The following is a 19,151-nucleotide window of genomic DNA, read 5'->3' as shown; positions in this document are numbered from 1 at the left end:
GCAAGTAGCCGGGCGCCTCTGAGCGATTGCAGGTCCGCGGCGGGGACCGGCTGGATGCACCCGCCAGGGGCCAGCTGCCCGAGTGGGCGGCTGTCGGAGGTGGGGCCGACAGGGGCAGCTCGGCACCCAGCGCCCAGAGATCACCCGAACTACCCTCGGTCTCTCTTCCACCCTCTCTCTTTCTCTCCCTCTCTCCCTCACTGTCACTAGACTGCATTTCCTTCTCCGCAGTTTCAGGAACCGTTTAAGCCCCCACGTGTCTTAGCGGGTGTGTGAAGGCAGTTGAGCGCCTCTCGCTCGCCCGGTGCGATACCCCGGCGTTCTCCCAGAATCTCGCCCGTGCCGGCCAGCCCGCCGCGCGGTCCGCCGACCGACGAGCTGCATGGACGGCTTAGCTGGGCCGCCGAGACTGCGCAATGCAGCGGCTGACCGGTGTGGCGGACCGGCCGAGCCCCCTGCCCCCGCCGGCGGTGGCGTAAGAGCCGACCGGGCCGCCGCCGACCGCCCGCGGTGTGTCAAGACGACCTCGTGTCGCCGGTGGCGCGGCCAGCCGGCTCCCCGGATCGGGTGTCGCCGCGCTAATGCGCCGTGCTCGCCTCCGGTGCGTCTCATCCGCCGTCGACTGGACGCTCCGACCGACCCGGCACGGCCCGGCCATTGCGACAGAGCGCGCTTTCACTTCAAAGTGGGCTAAACTTCTCGACCTTGCCACTGTGCAACAAATTAAGCATTCTCAAGCGTTAAGTAAGGCTCTTGGTACAGGTGCCAAGTTAAACTGACGATATCCACCAATACCAGTTTTGAAAGGCACGTAAAAGATTGCAGCGATACAAATGGAAATCAGGGTTTAGTAAGACCGGCATTGTTGAGCTGACCTCGAGCCATCAATGATACCGTTTTCGGGGTTTGGAAGATGTCATTCTTGATGCCCAGTGTTACAAAATTCGCTGCGGGAAACATCAGATAAAGTCAGAGATAGCCAGCTATTGACAAAACGATTCGTGAACCAGTTGTTAGCGGAGGGCGGTAACCGATGCAATGCAGTAGTAATGTCACCGTGATCAATATTGGTCCGGATACGTCAGGTGGTCTCCGCTCTAGCATGCATCCACCAGACGGCTGGCTACCCCGCAGCGTTTCCGAACTATAGCAGATAGTTGCGCCGCCCGCAAACTAGGCCTGTAACGAGCTGCGAACTCGTTCACTGCCCCGCATCCTCTGGCGCCGTCTGACGTCACTTGTTCCGGCGGTGGGAACATGCAGGTATGCCGGGTCACCGGAGCGGGACCTGGTATACCTGCATACCGCCGGTCACACCACCGGCCGGAACTCGGGAGAGAGCCGTGACGTCACAGTGACCTCACACCTCGGTCGTCTGACGTCACCGGGGGCCGACCGACACCCTGCGCCACCGGCGGCAGAGGCGTCCGACACCCTGCGCCACCGGCGGCAGAGGCGTCGCCAAGGTCGCCAGTAGCCGGGCCTCTGAGCGCGGCCTCGTGGACACGGTCCTCCGCGAGTCTCGCAGACGGTCGAGCGGGCTCAGTCGCAGCGCGCCAGGGTCTACAGCCCATTATATAAGATAAGCAACATCTAACGATGTCCAGCTCGCCGGCGGAGCGTCGTGCGCGCCCGCCGCCATATTGGATACAATCCGCGCGGAATCCGCACGGCGCCGGCGATTTTTGTAATCGCCCAGGACCTGCATAACTCGTTCCGAGAGCAATGTGGCGAAGATGTCCTGTGAAACCACCATATAACGAAACAGTCTCCCGTTATCTACACGAGGTGCAATTAGCGCCTGCGACAGTAGGTAATGGTTGGTCGTATAGATTACACCAGTCTCTGACATGAAAACTGCGTATAGCCGTGTAAAACACCACGACTTGGTGCTAGACTGTGACGTGGACCATGGACATTGGACACGACACGTGTTGCGACCTCAGGGCGCATTAATCGGATCCCGGCCTCTGCTAAACACGAGGCACTGACCTCACAGTCACGCACTGTGACAGCGGATGCGGATGTACGCGGCGCACTGGACCGCGACTCTGGAGACGAGTACTGGGCGGACAAATCCACGACTCAGATCACGACCCACGCGTCTGTCTGACACCCATTAGTCCATAGTCCATCAAAAGTCCATACCCAGTAGACAGCAGCTCAACATTAGCCCCATAGCCGCTCATTTGTGTGAGCTTCAAACGTCTGTCTGAAGTATAGGACTATATGCTATGGAATCGCATGCTCCATATCCCTTCTCACCGACTCATTATATTTATATCCATTATCCACAGATCTGCCTTATACCAATACGTCTCTTCTAGTTCCTCGTGACTGCATCATCCACACCCGTCTACATAATACACACACGCATACATGATGTCCTTTCACACGTTCGGTAAGCAACAAGCAACTCAGTATTTGTTTCGTATATTGGTACAGCACGCCCCCGATTTATCCCACAACTGGTGCGGTCACAGTCCGCGCACATTTGGAGTAATGATATATCACTGACGCTTCATTCAGCACACCGTCTATTCTATAGTTGCATTGATTTTAACTAAACTGCGTTTACTACTAAAGCATGATGCATTCCGTCTCCATCTCTGATCTCATAGTGAGCAATCATAACATCTCGCAGCTAAGAGCATAACTGTCGGCTCGTCTCGGAGGGTTTCTCTGCAAATCGGCACCGATCAGTGCACGCTGGAATTTCGCGCCGCTCACACGATGCCTAAATTGGACGCGGCAATCGGAGGCGCCGTCACAGGCGAGACACACCAGCTGGCAGATAGGGGCGGCTCGCCCCTCCATCCCGCCACACACAGCGCGCTCACCGCCGGCCCACGGTCCGCCCGCGCGCGTCACTGAGGCGCTCCGAGCGGCGTCCCCCGTCCTCCCGAGGGCCGTACCCATTGAAAGGGGCGGCATTACCCTACCCAGGGGCCGTTTTGCCATCTTCCTAGGTGACGTTACCACCCCTCCCTACAGCCGCCCTCTCAGGGGGTAGGGATCCCCAGCAGACCATTGGCTGCGCAGCCCTGCCCGCCCTCCGACTAGATATCCTCCGCCCACTGTCCGACAGCCCCCCCCCCCACTCCGTGCTCCCCCCCCCCTACTGCAGCTGGCCACCTGGAGAGCTCACTGGTCCAGGGTACAGATACTTGGTGCTCAACTGTTCAGTATACCCTGTATGAAGCTCGGGCGGCAACTAACATATATGATTGTGCGCTCTGGTATGATAAACTGTAGCAACTACTAGTGAAAATGATATGAGGGATAATGTCTACCGGTAAATATACGCGCACCCATTCCCCAGTATAGCTCCCGGCCGCCCAAAGATTGACCGGCTGGGCGGTGACTGCCCCGCGGCAGGTAACACGAACACGGCGGGTCGCCGCCCCCTCATATCTCTGCACCGGGGTCACCATGAGCACGTCCACCAGTTGTACCAGTTTGGTGAGCCGGCGCGGCGCGCGGCTCCGGCCGGCGGGCTTATATAACGCTCTCCGGCCGCCGGCGCCCGGCAGAGACCGCCGCTCTAGGAGCTCTTCTGCTTGCCGATGGCGTCCCTCCTGAGCTCCTTCTGCAGCTCCTCGCCCAGAGACATCCACAACCAGGAGGGCACGTTCGAGCAGACAAAGTACTGAAACAGCGGGACCAACGTCAGAGAGACACGAATACACGGCGGGATTAGGGATTCAAGGGTGGAGACTTCCATTTCGCGTCTAGCTAGACGCGTCTAAGTCTTAGACGCGTCCAGCTGGACGGCCGCTGCGGTCTATCTGGCAACGGCTAAATTTAGACGCGTCTAGCTTGGAAGTCTCCGTCCAACAGTTAGACGTCAAGTTAGACGCCAACTTGGACGTCTGCTCAGTTAGACGCCAGTTGGACGCCAGTGGAAGTCTCCACCCCAAGTGTTCAAGATATCGAAAACTTCGTGACCAGTCCGCTAGTGGGCTACGAAATAACAGCGTAGCAGCGCACCAGTGTCAGAATAATGGGAAATCTCGAGTTGAGCCAACTCAATCAGAAAAAAATGCAAGTTGTGTCTAGTCATCATGAACGCTGTACCAATGACAGCCGAACAGGCTTCACGATACGTTAGCTACGACTGACCAATCATCAATCAATCGGTTCCCGAGCTCGGGAAAATCCATCACCCACTCACTAACCACCAGGCCCAATCAGTCACAAAATAAACAGCGCTGCCGCCCGTCCACACACTGACGTCACGGCCCGTCCTCCGCTGATGTCACTTATCTGTCCTCCGCTGACGTCACTAATCTGTCCTCCACTAAAGTCATGGCCTATCCTCCGCTGACGTCATTAATCTGTCCTCCGCTGACGTCACTAATCTGTCCTCCACTAACGTTACGGCCTGTCCTCCGCTGACGTCATTAATCTGTCCTCCACTGACGCCAAGGCCCGTCCTCCGATGACGTCACCGTCACTGACGTCACTTATCTGCCTCCACTGCCGTCTCTGGCGTCTCACCTGCAGTTCGTGGGTCCAGTAGCCGGTGGTCGACTCGAGTCGGCCCAGCGTGCGCACACAGCTGTCGGCGAACGTCGGTGCGTCCGGCACGAACAGGTTGGCGCGGCCGATCTTGTCAGAGTACGAGGTCATGTTGGTGGCGATGTAGAACGGCATCACGGTCTGCACGGTGACGCCGTACGGACGGTACTCGGCCGCCAGCGCGCGCGAAAAGTACTCCAGGAATTTCTGCAGGAACAGCGGCAGGGTCAGAGACCGAGCGGTCGAGAGAGGGGAGATTACGAACCGGGGAACCAACGGAACAAGACACGGAATATGTCGATAAGAAAGACGCCAACTCGAGGCAGACTGTGCAGTACAGTATAATTGTGCGTTGGAAAGTGCGCTATATCTAGAACCAAAGAGGGTATTCATGGCTAGATCACACACAAGACTGGTCTGTGAGCATTCCCAGGCAGATCTCCAGCCAAGGACAAAATGCGCGCTAAATGCGGAACTTCTTTGCTGTCCATTTTTAAATGGCATGAAAACAAGATGACCCTGAAGATATAGCGCTATGCGCCTGATTATTGCAGCAGAGGTGCCCACGCGAACCGCATCTCCGGCACACGTCACCAAACCGCCGAGGCCGCGGAGGGAGGGGGGGGGGGCATCCTGCGACGGTCCCCGCTCCCTCTTATGTCACAGTGATTGCCAAGGTTGGAAATCCTCCACCCAAGGTTACGGTCCGCTGTGAAACCCCACTCAGATCCCTACGTCAGCACCCTGTGCCATTTCCGCATCACCGGGCAGACTCGCAGCTCCCAGTTAGGGACGGAATCGCCCACCTCTATCCCAAAGCCAGCCCCACCACTCCCGTTTAACCCCTCCGGGTAGCTGACTCGTCCCGTCCCGACCCGTACCTTCGAGGCCGAGTAGATGTTCATGTGGGGCATCGGTCCGATGGCGGAGCTGGAGGAGATATTGACCACGGCGCCGCGGCCGCGCGCTACCATCCCCGGCAGCACGAGCCGAGAGAGCGCCGCCGCCGGAGCCACGTTCACCAGCACGTGGCGCCAGACGTCCTCCTCGGACACGTCCGCGTGCCGCATCGGGTACGGCAGCATCACACCGACGTTATTCACTGCGGTACCACAGACAGGGGTCAGGGTACGGCAGCATCACACCGACGTTATTCACTGCGGTACCACAGACAGGGGGTCAGTGGGGCGGCAGCATCACACCGACGTTATTCACTGCGGTACGGAGATAGGGGGTCAGTGGAGCGGAGCAGCTGAGGTAAGAAGCAGAGGGAGCGACCGCGAGCCGAGGCAAGGGGAGGTGAGGAGGGGGAGGGGGGCTGACATTCGGCGCAGAAGGAGCCGCTGATGTCACGGGCGCGAGCCCCGTGTCGCAGTAGGAGAGCAGACGGGAGGGGTGGGGAAAGGTGAGGGGGAGTCGGGAAGACTGACGTGAGGATGCTGCACGGCGCCAGGAACGGCGCAGTAAGTATTACGTATTTTACCGTAAGAGATGGCATTACAGGGACAGTGACTCAAAGCTGGTGTAAGGTCAGGACCTTACGAGGAATGGAAAGATACTTGCCTGTGATCTCAACTAGGACCGTAACGGTATCACAACATCCCATGTAACGATAGCTGGTCAGTGACTTCAACTGGGACTATAACAGTAGCACCATCATTCCCATGTAACAATAACTGGTCAGTGACTTCAACTGGGACTATAACAGTATCATCACAATTCCCCTGTAACGATAGCTGGTCATTGACTTCAACTAGGACTATAACAGTATCACCACAATTCCCCTGCAACGATAGCTGGTCAGTGACTTCAACTGGGACTATAACAGTATCACCACAGTTCCCCTGTAACGATAGCTGGTCAGTGACTTCAACTGGGACTATAACAATATCACCACAATTCCCCTGTAACGATAGCTGGTCAGTGACTTCAACTAGGACTATAACAGTATCACCACAATTCCCCTGCAACGATAGCTGGTCAGTGACTTCAACTGGGACTATAACAGTATCACCACAGTTCCCCTGTAACGATAGCTGGTCAGTGACTTCAACTGGGACTATAACAATATCACCACAATTCCCCTGTAACGATAGCTGGTCAGTGACTTCAACTGGGACTATAACAGTATCACCACAATTCCCCTGTAACGATAACTGGTCAGTGACTTCAACTGGGACTATAACAGTATCACCACAATTCCCCTGCGATACCTGGTCAGTGACTTCAACTGGGACTATAACAGTATCACCACAATTCCCCTGTAACGATAGCTGGTCAGTGACTTTAACTGGGACTACAACAGTATCACAACATCCCATGTAACGATAACTGGTCAGTGACTTCAACTGGGACTATAACAGTATCATCACAATTCCCCTGCAACGATAGCTGGTCAGTGACTTCAACTGGGACTATAACAGTATCACCACAATTCCCCTGCAACGATAACTGGTCAGTGACTTCAACTGGGACTATAACAGTATCACCACAATTCCCCTGCAACGATAACTGGTCAGTGACTTCAACTGGGACTATAACAGTATCACCACAATTCCCCTGTAACGATAGCTGGTCAGTGACTTTAACTGGGACTATAACAGTATCACCACAATTCCCCTGCAACGATAACTGGTCAGTGACTTCAACTGGGACTATAACAGTATCACCACAATTCCCCTGTAACGATAGCTGGTCAGTGACTTTAACTGGGACTACAACAGTATCACAACATCCCATGTAACGATAACTGGTCAGTGACTTCAACTGGGACTATAACAGTATCACCACAATTCCCCTGTAACGTTCTGGTCAGTGACTTCAACTGGGACTATAACAGTATCACCACAATTCCCCTGTAACGATAGCTGGTCAGTGACTTCAACTGGGACTATAACAGTAGCACCACAACTCCCCTGCAACGATAACTGGTCAGTGACTTCAACTGGGACTATAACAGTAGAACAACATCCCATGTAACGATAGCTGGTCAGTGACTTCAACTGGGAATATAACAGTATCACTACAATTCCCATGTAGCGATAGCTAGTCAGTGACTTCAACTGGGACTATAACAGTATCACCACAATTCCCCTGCAACGATAACTGGTCAGTGACTTCAACTGGGACTACAACAGTATCACCACAATTCCCCTGTAACGATAGCTGGTCAGTGACTTCAACTGGGACTATAACAGTATCACCACAATTCCCCTGCAACGATAACTGGTCAGTGACTTCAACTGGGACTATAACAGTATCACCACAATTCCCCTGTAACGATAGCTGGTCAGTGACTTTAACTGGGACTACAACAGTATCACAACATCCCATGTAACGATAACTGGTCAGTGACTTCAACTGGGACTATAACAGTACCTATCACCACAATTCCCCTGTAACGATAGCTGGTCAGTGACTTCAACTGGGACTATAACAGTATCACCACAATTCTCCTGTAACGATAGCTAGTCAGTGACTTCAACTGGGACTATAACAGTAGCACCACAATTCCCCTGTAACGATAACTGGTCAGTGACTTTAACTAGGAATATAACAGTATCACCACAATTCCCCTGTAACGATAACTGGTCAGTGACTTTAACTAGGACTATAACAGTATCACCACAATTCCCCTGTAACGATAACTGGTCAGTGACTTTAACTAGGACTGTAACAGTAGCACCACATCCCCTGTAACGATAACTGGTCAGTGACTTCAACTGGGACTATAACAGTAGAACAACATCCCAGTGTCCTGATTTTCGTCAATTTGGGTGGAAACCCACACCCGAACAGATTCTCTTTGTGACGTCCCGGAAAGCCAAACGACGTCCCTGACAGATAAAAGTAGACAGGTATATCGAACACCAAAAGCAAACTAACAAAAAGAAATATCACCTCTGTGGCCTAAAAACACGGCTGTGCAAAATGACAATAAATATATCCCAAGGTCTCACAAACCCACTCTTATACTCAACTCCCCTTTCCAACACCGCTGGCGAACTGCCGCAACAGTAAACAACGCGGTTTTATTTTCGTTTTCTGTGCGTCAGATATGGATAGGTTTTTTCCTTTATCGTGAAGGTAATAGCTGCCATATGAAGGAGAAAAGACGTCGGAATAGAGGGATCTGAGGACGTCGTTTTCCACTTTTCAGTTTTAGTAACTGTGCGGTGTATAGATAAAAATTAGTCATGCGAATATATTACTTCGACATTTATCTCTAAGCACACAACATACCTTTTGTATCAAATCACTGTAACATATTTAATTATTTTTCCCCTCAGAAGGTCACAGTAACGGGGTAGCGCTGCCCCTTGAACCTACCCTTCAAAAGCAGTTAATTTTGCATATGTTGATAGTGGTTGGAAAAAAAGTTTGTGTTTATTTATTTGAATTAAGATAAAGTTACCGAATTTCAACAGTTTTAATTAAAGTATGTCGTCTTTGGCTTAAAAATAACGCAATGTTGGGGACGTCGATTGACCTTGTCATTCCCATTAAATCGACGTCGGTACAAAACTGAAAAGTGCACGATGATTTCACATTTTTTCCAGCCAAGAAAAATTCAGCGTCTACCTTGGAGTTTTCTTCATTGAATTTCATAACAGGAAGCTATGGAAATTAATTTTCCTAACTGTTTTCCATCTCTTTGTTTGGACGTCTGTTTTTTACGTCACTCCTCTTGCTCGATATAATATCCCTCTTATGACGTCAATATTTAGTGATAGCCGCTGGCTCTTGGGCTGATTTCGTTGAAGCATATTTGTCACTGACTGTTGTGTACGATCATGGACAAGAACTAAACATCTTCAAAGTGTTGTTTTGGTGTTTGTGATGAATGATTGAAATTTGTATTGTACTAGGGGTAAACTGGCATTACTTTGTGTCTAGTTATATATGATCCTTTGAGGTGCCTTGAGGTGCTATTAGTCAAAATTGCTAGTGAAAATCGCTAATTTTAAGAGATTTAAGGGATCTTCAGTGGCTGAGGCTCCGCACCGATATCGACGTCCTTATGAAATACTGACGTCCTTGCGGCTTCAATCACACTCTCCGAAAAATCAATTTCAGGACACTGCAACATCCCATGTAACGATAGCTGGTCAGTGACTTCAACTGGGACTATAACAGTATCACCACAATTCCCCTGCAACGATAACTGGTCAGTGACTTCAACTGGGACTATAACAGTAGCACCACAACTCCCCTGCAACGATAACTGGTCAGTGACTTCAACTGGGACTATAACAGTATCACCACAATTCCCCTGTAACGATAGCTGGTCAGTGACTTCAACTGGGACTACAACAGTATCACCACAATTCCCCTGCAACGATAACTGGTCAGTGACTTCAACTGGGACTACAACAGTATCACCACAATTCCCCTGTAACGATAGCTGGTCAATGACTTTAACTGGGACTACAACAGTATCACAACATCCCATGTAACGATAACTGGTCAGTGACTTCAACTGGGACTATAACAGTATCACCACAATTCCCCTGTAACGATAACTGGTCAGTGACCAGGGTTGTATACCAATCAAGTCGATTGAATTGATTGATTTATTTCAACGCGTATTTTGAGTTGATTGGATTGAGTCGATTGACTTTCGAGATGACTGGTTGACTGACTCGTTTGACTTAAGCGACTGGTTGACTGATTTGATTCCCGAAAATTAGAGTGACTCGTATGATTGAGTCGATTGAATGGAAAGTTCAAATAAGTTTTAGTTGACGAAAAATAATGACACCAATTGATGACATCAAAGATCACAAAACTACACTGAAAACTGCTTGTCATCACAACTGCAATATGGGGTAGATGGCCAAATAAAGAACAGGGCCTAAACATGAACAGCCGACTTCGACTTTCAACTGCAATAACTGCTCCAATCCTGGTGATAGAACCTGGCGATGCACCTACCTACCTTTCTGCACTCAGCAGGAAACGTTTTTTTTTTTTTAATCCGGCTGACAAAGTGCAAGGCCCTATTTACTAATAAAGTGTGATAAATAATAATTCACATCTCCACATCTCCTCAGAAACAACCCACTGAACTCTATAAATATCTGAAACCCCTACAAAAATAACTGAAACAAAAGAGCCGTTTTCGTCTCGCTCATTACGTTTACGTACCTAATTAATAGCTAATTTGCTGCATTGTTTAATTTGCAGCAGAACGTTTGTTGATCCTTTTCTCCTGAGAGCCTAAGCATAACACATTTAATATATTTCATTTTCCTTAAAATATTTTACCGAATATTATTAAGTGGTTTTATTTCAAATGAAATAATACTTAAAACGAAATTGGTGTTGTACAACCGATTTATTTTATGATGATCTACCATACTACATGATAATCAATGACGTCATCTTACCAAAAAATCAAAAGACGTAGAATAAGGATTTATAAAAGCTTAGCATACTTATTGGCAAAACGTTTTCTCAGTAGCAGTAGTTTTCTCAGTAACGTTTTCTTTGGTTTCGCAGTAGCTAGTTTTCGCGTTTTAATTTTCCTTGTTCCTACTTCCTTTGTCCTTAACTTATCCTGTGGTTCCAGAGTCCCTGTCCTCTCCATTTCCTTTTAAATATAATTTTAATCCTCATTCCTATCCCCCAGTCCTAACAGTTTCAAATTGTATTGCAATAAAATGTTTTGAATTCTTCACATATAACCTATCTACCTTCGTTGGTACTGTTGGAAGCCAGTGACACATCTAGGCAGGTAAGTAGGTACCTACCTGCTTTCCTGCTGTCTTCATAAAGCATGCCTAATGAAGTTGTCAAATTTGTAGCACATTTTCAACACTTTCACATGGTGTCAGTGTGGCATGAAACTTAGCTAGGTTCATTATGTTCAGGGTTCGTTTCAGAAGAGCTCCACATAACTCACATAAGAGACAGGGGCTTTACATGGGGTAGATGGCCTGATGACTTAGCTGGAATATGGCCAAAATTAAATTGACAACTTTTAGGTGAAAGGTGGCGATTTGGGTTAAGGGGCGAGTCAACTGCTGGGTTATTTTGCACCCATTAAATGAAACTTCTGCTCCAATTCTACCCATTGAACCTCAATATCATGATCCACCTGTCCATCACTAGGTATCCTTCCTTATTACATAGAAACTTTGAATGGCATGGCAATTTATAATTTTAAATGACAATATTTTTATGTTTCTTCTGTAGGTAGGTAGATAGGTAGGTACACCAGACTGCTATGGACACTTTTCCAAGCTGGTGGGACAAAAAAACCTAATGTATGTCTTGGTTTGAGTCGTTTGATTGAGTTGATTGATTTCTTTCATTGTCGCGTTTGAGTCGATTGAATCAATTCCCGAAAACTGCTCTGACTTGATTGATTTGATTGGTTTCCCAAATTTGTCATGATTGAATTGATTGCTTTTGATTGAGTCGTTTACAACCCTGTCAGTGACTTCAACTGGGACTATAACAGTATCACCACAATTCCCCTGTAACGATAGCTGGTCAGTGACTTCAACTGGGACTATAACAGTAGCACCACAACTCCCCTGCAACGATAACTGGTCAGTGACTTCAACTGGGACTATAACAGTAGAACAACATCCCATGTAACGATAGCTGGTCAGTGACTTCAACTGGGACTATAACAGTATCACTACAATTCCCATGTAGCGATAGCTAGTCAGTGACTTCAACTGGGACTATAACAGTATCACCACAATTCTCCTGTAACGATAGCTGGTCAGTGACTTCAACTGGGAATATAACAGTATCACCACAATCCCCATGTAGCGATAGCTAGTCAGTGACTTCAACTGGGACTATAACAGTATCACCACAGTTCCCCTGTAACGATAGCTGGTCAGTGACTTCAACTGGGACTATAACAGTAGAACAACATCCCATGTAACCATAGCTGGTCAGTGACTTCAACTGGGACTATAACAGTATCACCACAATTCCCCTGTAACGATAACTGGTCAGTGACTTCAACTGGGACTATAACAGTAGAACAACATCCCATGTAACGATAGCTGGTCAGTGACTTCAACTGGGACTATAACAGTATCACCACAATTCCCCTGTAACGATAGCTGGTCAGTGACTTCAACTGGGACTATAACAGTAGCACCACAACTCCCCTGCAACGATAACTGGTCAGTGACTTCAACTGGGACTATAACAGTAGAACAACATCCCATGTAACGATAGCTGGTCAGTGACTTCAACTGGGAATATAACAGTATCACCACAATTCCCATGTAGCGATAGCTAGTCAGTGACTTCAACTGGGACTAAAACAGTATCACCACAATTCCCCTGTAACGATAGCTGGTCAGTGACTTCAACTGGGAATATAACAGTATCACCACAATTCCCATGTAGCGATAGCTAGTCAGTGACTTCAACTGGGACTATAACAGTACCTATCACCACAATTCCCCTGTAACGATAGCTGGTCAGTGACTTCAACTGGGACTATAACAGTATCACCACAATTCCCCTGTAACGATAGCTGGTCAGTGACTTCAACTGGGAATATAACAGTATCACCACAATTCCCATGTAGCGATAGCTAGTCAGTGACTTCAACTGGGACTATAACAGTACCTATCACCACAATTCCCCTGTAACGATAGCTGGTCAGTGACTTCAACTGGGACTATAACAGTATCACCACAATTCTCCTGTAACGATAGCTAGTCAGTGACTTCAACTGGGACTATAACAGTAGCACCACAATTCCCCTGTAACGATAACTGGTCAGTGACTTTAACTAGGAATATAACAGTATCACCACAATTCCCCTGTAACGATAACTGGTCAGTGACTTTAACTAGGACTATAACAGTATCACCACAATTCCCCTGTAACGATAACTGGTCAGTGACTTTAACTAGGACTGTAACAGTAGCACCACATCCCCTGTAACGATAACTGGTCAGTGACTTCAACTAGGACTGTAAGAATATCAACACCGTGTATCCACAGCTCCTGTTTGGAATTATTATTTCAGTGGAAAGTTTAGGACCAGGTTTATATCACCATCATAGTCGTTTGCGGCCCTGACAATGGCGACAGATCAGCGGTCTAAATCGCTGGGAAGAGCAGCTAGTTTGTGGAAATTTGCGGTGACTGTGATTGGACGAACCAGTCTCCATCGGGATCGCCACTCAAGTGAAACAAAAATCACCTCGGCGTGCCTGCAGCCGGTAAATCTCCCAAGTCAAGGCCAGTGGACTTCCTCATGGCACGGGGCCAATGCGGCCGGCGCGGACCTCCGGTAAGATGTGAACAAGGACACGGGGGGCCGGCCGGGCGGTCCACGCTCACCCAGGACACCACTGAATTAACCCCATAGCCCGCCGGCTCAGTGCGTACTACGGCGGCCGGGGCCGGCCTGCCTGCCCGCCCGGGCCACTGACCCAGTATGCCGATGTCGAGGCCGCGCGTCTTCTCCTCGATGGGGCCGTACACCTGGCGGCCCTGACTGAAGTCGGCCGCCACGGTCACCACCTCCGAGCCAAACTCGTGGCCTGAAACACAGCAGAGCGACACTGTTAGCAATGCATATATACCTGAAACATCGGCAAAGGACACTGGCAGCAATGATAAAAAATATAAGCCGCGAGACACAAGCCGCTTCCACGTTTGAGAACTAACACTCGTGCATCAGAATAGAATGATTGAATGAAATAATATCAGAAAATGCAGCACTTTCATCCAGTTTGACGCTGAAACGTCAAGGGTAGATGTGCGAATGAATATTTTAGATGCCGTCAAATCCCCATCCCGTGTAACGTATCTCGTGCATGCACTGGCGACCTACGACATCAATGGATGAATATGCAATGAACTCAGCCGATGCCATGGTAACCTAACCACTTCCCAACGGATGACTCACTGGAAAGTTTCCATACATTTTTCTCCCCGGCTTCTGGAAAGAGTTGTCAGATCTCGTCGTACGGGGAGTGTCAAGTCGTCGCCCCGACGTGGATACCTCCGGAGCGGCGGGCGGATTTCCCAGAAGGCAAGCGCGGCGCACCGACCGCCGGGCCGTAACCAGTTTATACGAGATCGGCACGGCTATCAACTGCGCTCAACAGGGCTCCGCCAGATCTCAGCCGCTCCGGCTACTCTGAGACGGGTCTGGAACCTTCGGAAATGACGTCCACTTAACCCAATCGAGAAAAAAATCCCAAAGCACCTATCCACTAGGATGAAGAGTGTGACTTCTAAAAGTTCACGAGTCCCAATATTCATTACCAGGGTGCTTTAAAAGTTGCTGCAATTGAGACGTAGTAACAAAACTTGAAGAGCTTAGAATTTACTCAACGAAATTTCTGAATTCTGGAATCATGGAAACCACTCAGTGCATGTTGTACAGCATGCCACAAGGTTAACGTCTCGCCCACTAAGTCTGTCGGTGCTATTACGATTCACGGACGATATTGAGCTGATCCGTGGGATCGCGGCCCGCCCAGATCCGCACTGGGTTGGCCCTGACCGCAGATCTGCCGAGTGTCTCCCCGCCGCCGGTCGACTGGGACACTGAGCCTCCACCGGGCGGCACCGACAGACCGGGCTCCAAACAAACCTCTGCCGGCGTTACAGACTGTCAGCGTTACAGAGGCCACTCCCGCGCCCCGGCGCCGCACCCCGCCGTGCGTAGTGCGTACTGCTCCAACGTGCTAGGTACTTTAACGCCGCCGCCAGGCCGCCCCCAGGCCGCGTTTATGTGCAGCGTCTGCCGCCGCCGGCCGTCATCAGCGTCTGGAGCGTCTGCCGCCGCGAGTCGGCGGATTCCGAGGGATCGACCCTGAGCAGTAACACCGGCGCCGAGCGCGGCTGGCTAACGAGCCCGCGGTCCGGCCGCCGGCTCCAGGCCGCTGCAGGGCCGCCAGCCCGGGCCCGGGCCCGCTCCGACCGGCCAGAGACCGGCGGGAAATTCCAGCGGATTCAGCCGCCGCCGAGCCGGCCATGGAACCCGACTTTGTGCACGTCCGACTGAGGATATCACCATACATATGACTTTAGAACATAGGTACCGTTTATTCTCTTAGGATGAGTTCTATCAGCACGATAATCTGCTTCACTCCGATTCGTTTCTTTTTCTTATTGTACCGTATCTATACCAACCAAAACGGGGTATGCTAAGCATATGAATCACATACGCATATCGCAGTCAATTTGCATATGGATCCGCCATCTCTATTCTAAGCGTCCAGCATATTTACGCATTTAGGGATGGGCACGAATAACGGGCTTCAGACCGAAGCGACTTGTCACGAGCGGTGAGCTGCTCCCAGCGCGCGAGGCACGTCTGCGTCACCGAGGTCCGAGGCCGCTCTATCACATCTGCCCGACTCCACATCTCCCTACCCGTCAGATAGAGCCGGAGAGGTGGGAAAGGAGCGCTGCGCAGCCCTCAGACGGCTCGCCGGGAGCACTTTCAGCACATCAGTTATTACGAGACTTAAATATGACATGTGTTCCAAACATGACTGCTACTATTCCGATTAAAGGAAAAGGTGCTCCCCATTTCCCGGTGAGGAAAAATAGTTAACTTAGGTATTATTTATCATTGTGCTCATGGTAGGCGCCACCAAACAAAGGAAGAAAAGCGAGGGAGCGAATCAAGAAGGTACCAAGCGTTAGAAAAACCAGAGACGTGCAGTTTGCGACAGGAAATAGTAAAAAGCACAATATCATTGATAAACAAGCGAGGCTGTTCAGTCAGCATCAGATACTGGTGACTGCATCCAATCAGAAACGTCGCACTTATTTGATTATCGAGACTAATTTAGGGCGTCCCGGCTACGAAGGTCACATCCCGCCCATACAGAGACGTCGGTACCTGTCCTCATGTGTTGTCCTCATACAGAAATCATAAAATATCAACAAAATAAAATCAACCACTTAAAATATCCGTGACTGCTTATATGACTTTGAATACGTATTGCAAAGGTACTTTAAAAAATCACCTTCAAAAATAAAACTGAAATATTTTGAGCTAATATAAAAGCCCGAGACTATAACAAAAAAAAAAAAAAACTTGAAATGTCGGACCTTGCAAGTGGCAGTGATACCAATTGGTGAAATGTTTCCAACCATGCATTGTCATTAACGATTTCGGCATAATGTTGAGAAAAACGCGGAAGAACATACGATAGACTTTGTCGTAGCATTACCGTGTTCAAGTGCCACTTTCGCCATCATTTAGTTTCAAACACCCCGAACCGATGAGTTGGTACACGATACACACAGCGCACCCCTCTCCGCCCACCCGTGTGTCAGTGCCCGTGTGTCAGCGGTCCGATGCCGTGTATTAGTGGTCCGGTGCCGTGTATCAGTGGTCCAGTGCCGTTTGTCATCGGTCCGGTCTCGTGTGTCAGCGGTCCGGTGCCGTGTGCCAGTGGTTGGTCCGGTGACAGTCCCCGGTCCCGTACAGGTGGCGCGCCGCTGTCGCAGTGTCCCGTACAGGTGGCGCGCTGCCGTCCGTCGCCCCACCACTGTCGCTATACTCACGGAGTTCGCCGGCAAAGTCGTCCAGCTTCTGCTGGCTGCGGCTGATGAGCACCATGGAGCAGCCGCGGCGCGCCAGCTCGCGCGCGTAGGCGCGGCCAACGCCGTCCGTGCAGCCGGTGACCACTGGTAGAGGGGGAGAGAGGGTACAGTGTCAGAGCTGGCATAGTACTAACTGGCCCACACCATCTGTGCAGCCAGCGACCACTGGTAGAGCGGGAGAGAGGGAACATGTTACTGCCCGGCCCACACTGTCCGTGCAGCCGGTGACGACTGAGTGACGACAACAGGAACGCTTAGAGACATGTGCTGGTACTACAAAGTCGGTCCATGCCCATCTGCACAGCGAAAACCACCATGAAACGACAAACAGGGGGAACTGCAGTTAGTGGCATGTGGAGACACTTAAAACAAGGATAATAAAGAACCAGAACAATTTCACTAGAGGAGTCACATTACAGTGAACATGCAGATGTGAAATAACATGGTTGGCAGCCCACACTGTCCATATTGTGTAAAATCAAAGCTGCGGAACTGACAGATAAAGGAACAGCAAGAGCAACTCACATCAGGAAAGGCCAAAAAGGCAATTGCACAAAGGTTTGTACAGGGAAAGAAACTGGTCAACTTTTTTTGTGCAGTGACCTAGCAGATCACAGTGAAGCATCAAACTGTTGGATTTGATTTCAAAGGTGCATATCCACATTGTTCAAAGGTAGTTGATGCAACAGGTTTGTGGCCATCATCTATGCTTTCGGACCTCATCACTAAAAATATCCTGTAATGCAGATGCTCAATTTGGGTGCCTATTTCTAATTGAATATTTGACATCTTGATTTTTTTATGGAAAAAATGTAAAGAGGATTTTTCTTCTCTGTGAACTGATAACACATTAGTTACCTTCAGCCCACTGCTGGTAGCATGAAATGCAAGCAACTTATATGATAAAAAAACGTGTTGCTGCACCATAGAGCATACATGTCAATTTCAATGACATCTCAAAAGCATGCTCATCAACTGCATTTTTTTTGTCTTTATTCACAACTGCTCCTTACACCTTTTCAAACAACGCTGTCATATATTGCAATTAAGGAATAGCACTGCCTATGCCCACGGTCTCTTACCTGCCCATTTGCCATGCTGCAGGACACTGGTTCTGGTAAATCGTGGCAAGAAATGGCCTCTGATCAAAGAATATACAAATCTGATAAACTTGATTAGAATCTTCAATGATGTTATTGCTCCAATTGCCGCAAGGGCATTTTTAACAGTGATATATGAACCAGTACCAACTAACGCTCCAGCATATGACGACATGGCAAGATCAAAATAACGGGAGGGAATTTAAACGTCTTGGCAGTTGGCACACTTTCAACTGCGGTGGACTAGTTCAGTTACTGGTCAGTGGTCTATGTAGGTAGGTCGTTCTCAAGCAATGTCACATGTTGACAATAAATGCTTGGTTTCTTGATGATAAGATTCACTTGCCCTTTCTCTCACTGGATTTAAAAACCACCGAAAATATTCACGACACAAAAAAAAACGCTGCACCGTCCCGGACCGAAATCCCCCGCAGTAAAAGCTTGGAATCAGAATCAGGCATTTATACACAAGAGCAATAGCAATAACAAATGGACCCTGTTCGAGAGGCAGCGTCAGTGGTTGCTAGCGTAAATACACTCCTTGTTACTATGGTAACTAGATCTCATAGGATTTAACAAATCAGGAATTTGCAGCAGCAGGGAAAAAATTCGCTTTGATATGCGTAAATACTGGCAGTGGTTCGCATTTGCAAGCTAAAATTATAGAAAAAAATACAATAAATGAAAAGCCATGAAGCAAAAATTAAAAGGAGTGTGACGTCATTTACTTGAAACAGGAAATTAGCTGCTGGTGAAACATGACAAAGTTCCTTACGAATTGCTGACAAAAATGGCGATATTGTTACATTGATATAAAAACGCTATTTTACAGCCATTTTATGCTAGGAAAATGATGTACAGCCCTCAGCAGACTGCGTGATAGGTATTCTTTTTTCGACAAAACCGGTAATAACTCAAAGACTATGTGATCAGTCGGTCGGAATTCATTGCAAAGAGAGGCACCAATGC

The 19,151-nt window shown here is 49.2% G+C and overlaps 1 protein-coding gene across 2 annotated transcripts; it reads right to left on the bottom strand.

The window, feature by feature from the left end:
- Positions 1-2,417: 2,417 nt before the first annotated feature.
- Positions 2,418-18,733, bottom strand: LOC122386742 (inactive hydroxysteroid dehydrogenase-like protein 1). Of its 2 annotated transcripts, XM_043376262.1 has the most exons (6): positions 18,165-18,733; positions 17,044-17,166; positions 13,941-14,051; positions 5,403-5,623; positions 4,501-4,728; positions 2,418-3,649 (listed from the first exon to the last, which is right to left on the bottom strand). In XM_043376262.1, the coding sequence occupies exons 1-6, from the start codon at positions 18,355-18,357 to the stop codon at positions 3,545-3,547; spliced, it is 981 nt and encodes a 326-aa protein (XP_043232197.1). In that variant the 5' UTR covers positions 18,358-18,733; the 3' UTR covers positions 2,418-3,544. The 2 variants fall into 2 exon arrangements, with proteins under 2 accessions (XP_043232197.1, XP_043232207.1); XM_043376272.1 differs by lacking the exons at positions 17,044-17,166; positions 18,165-18,733 and adding an exon at positions 16,373-16,577.
- Positions 18,734-19,151: the final 418 nt, after the last annotated feature.

This window comes from Amphibalanus amphitrite, unplaced genomic scaffold, assembly GCF_019059575.1.
Source record: "Amphibalanus amphitrite isolate SeventyFive unplaced genomic scaffold, NRLGWU_Aamphi_draft 000016F_arrow, whole genome shotgun sequence".
Classification (NCBI taxonomy): Eukaryota; Metazoa; Arthropoda; class Thecostraca; order Balanomorpha; family Balanidae; genus Amphibalanus; species Amphibalanus amphitrite.
This window is presented reverse-complemented; position numbering and strand designations above follow the sequence as displayed.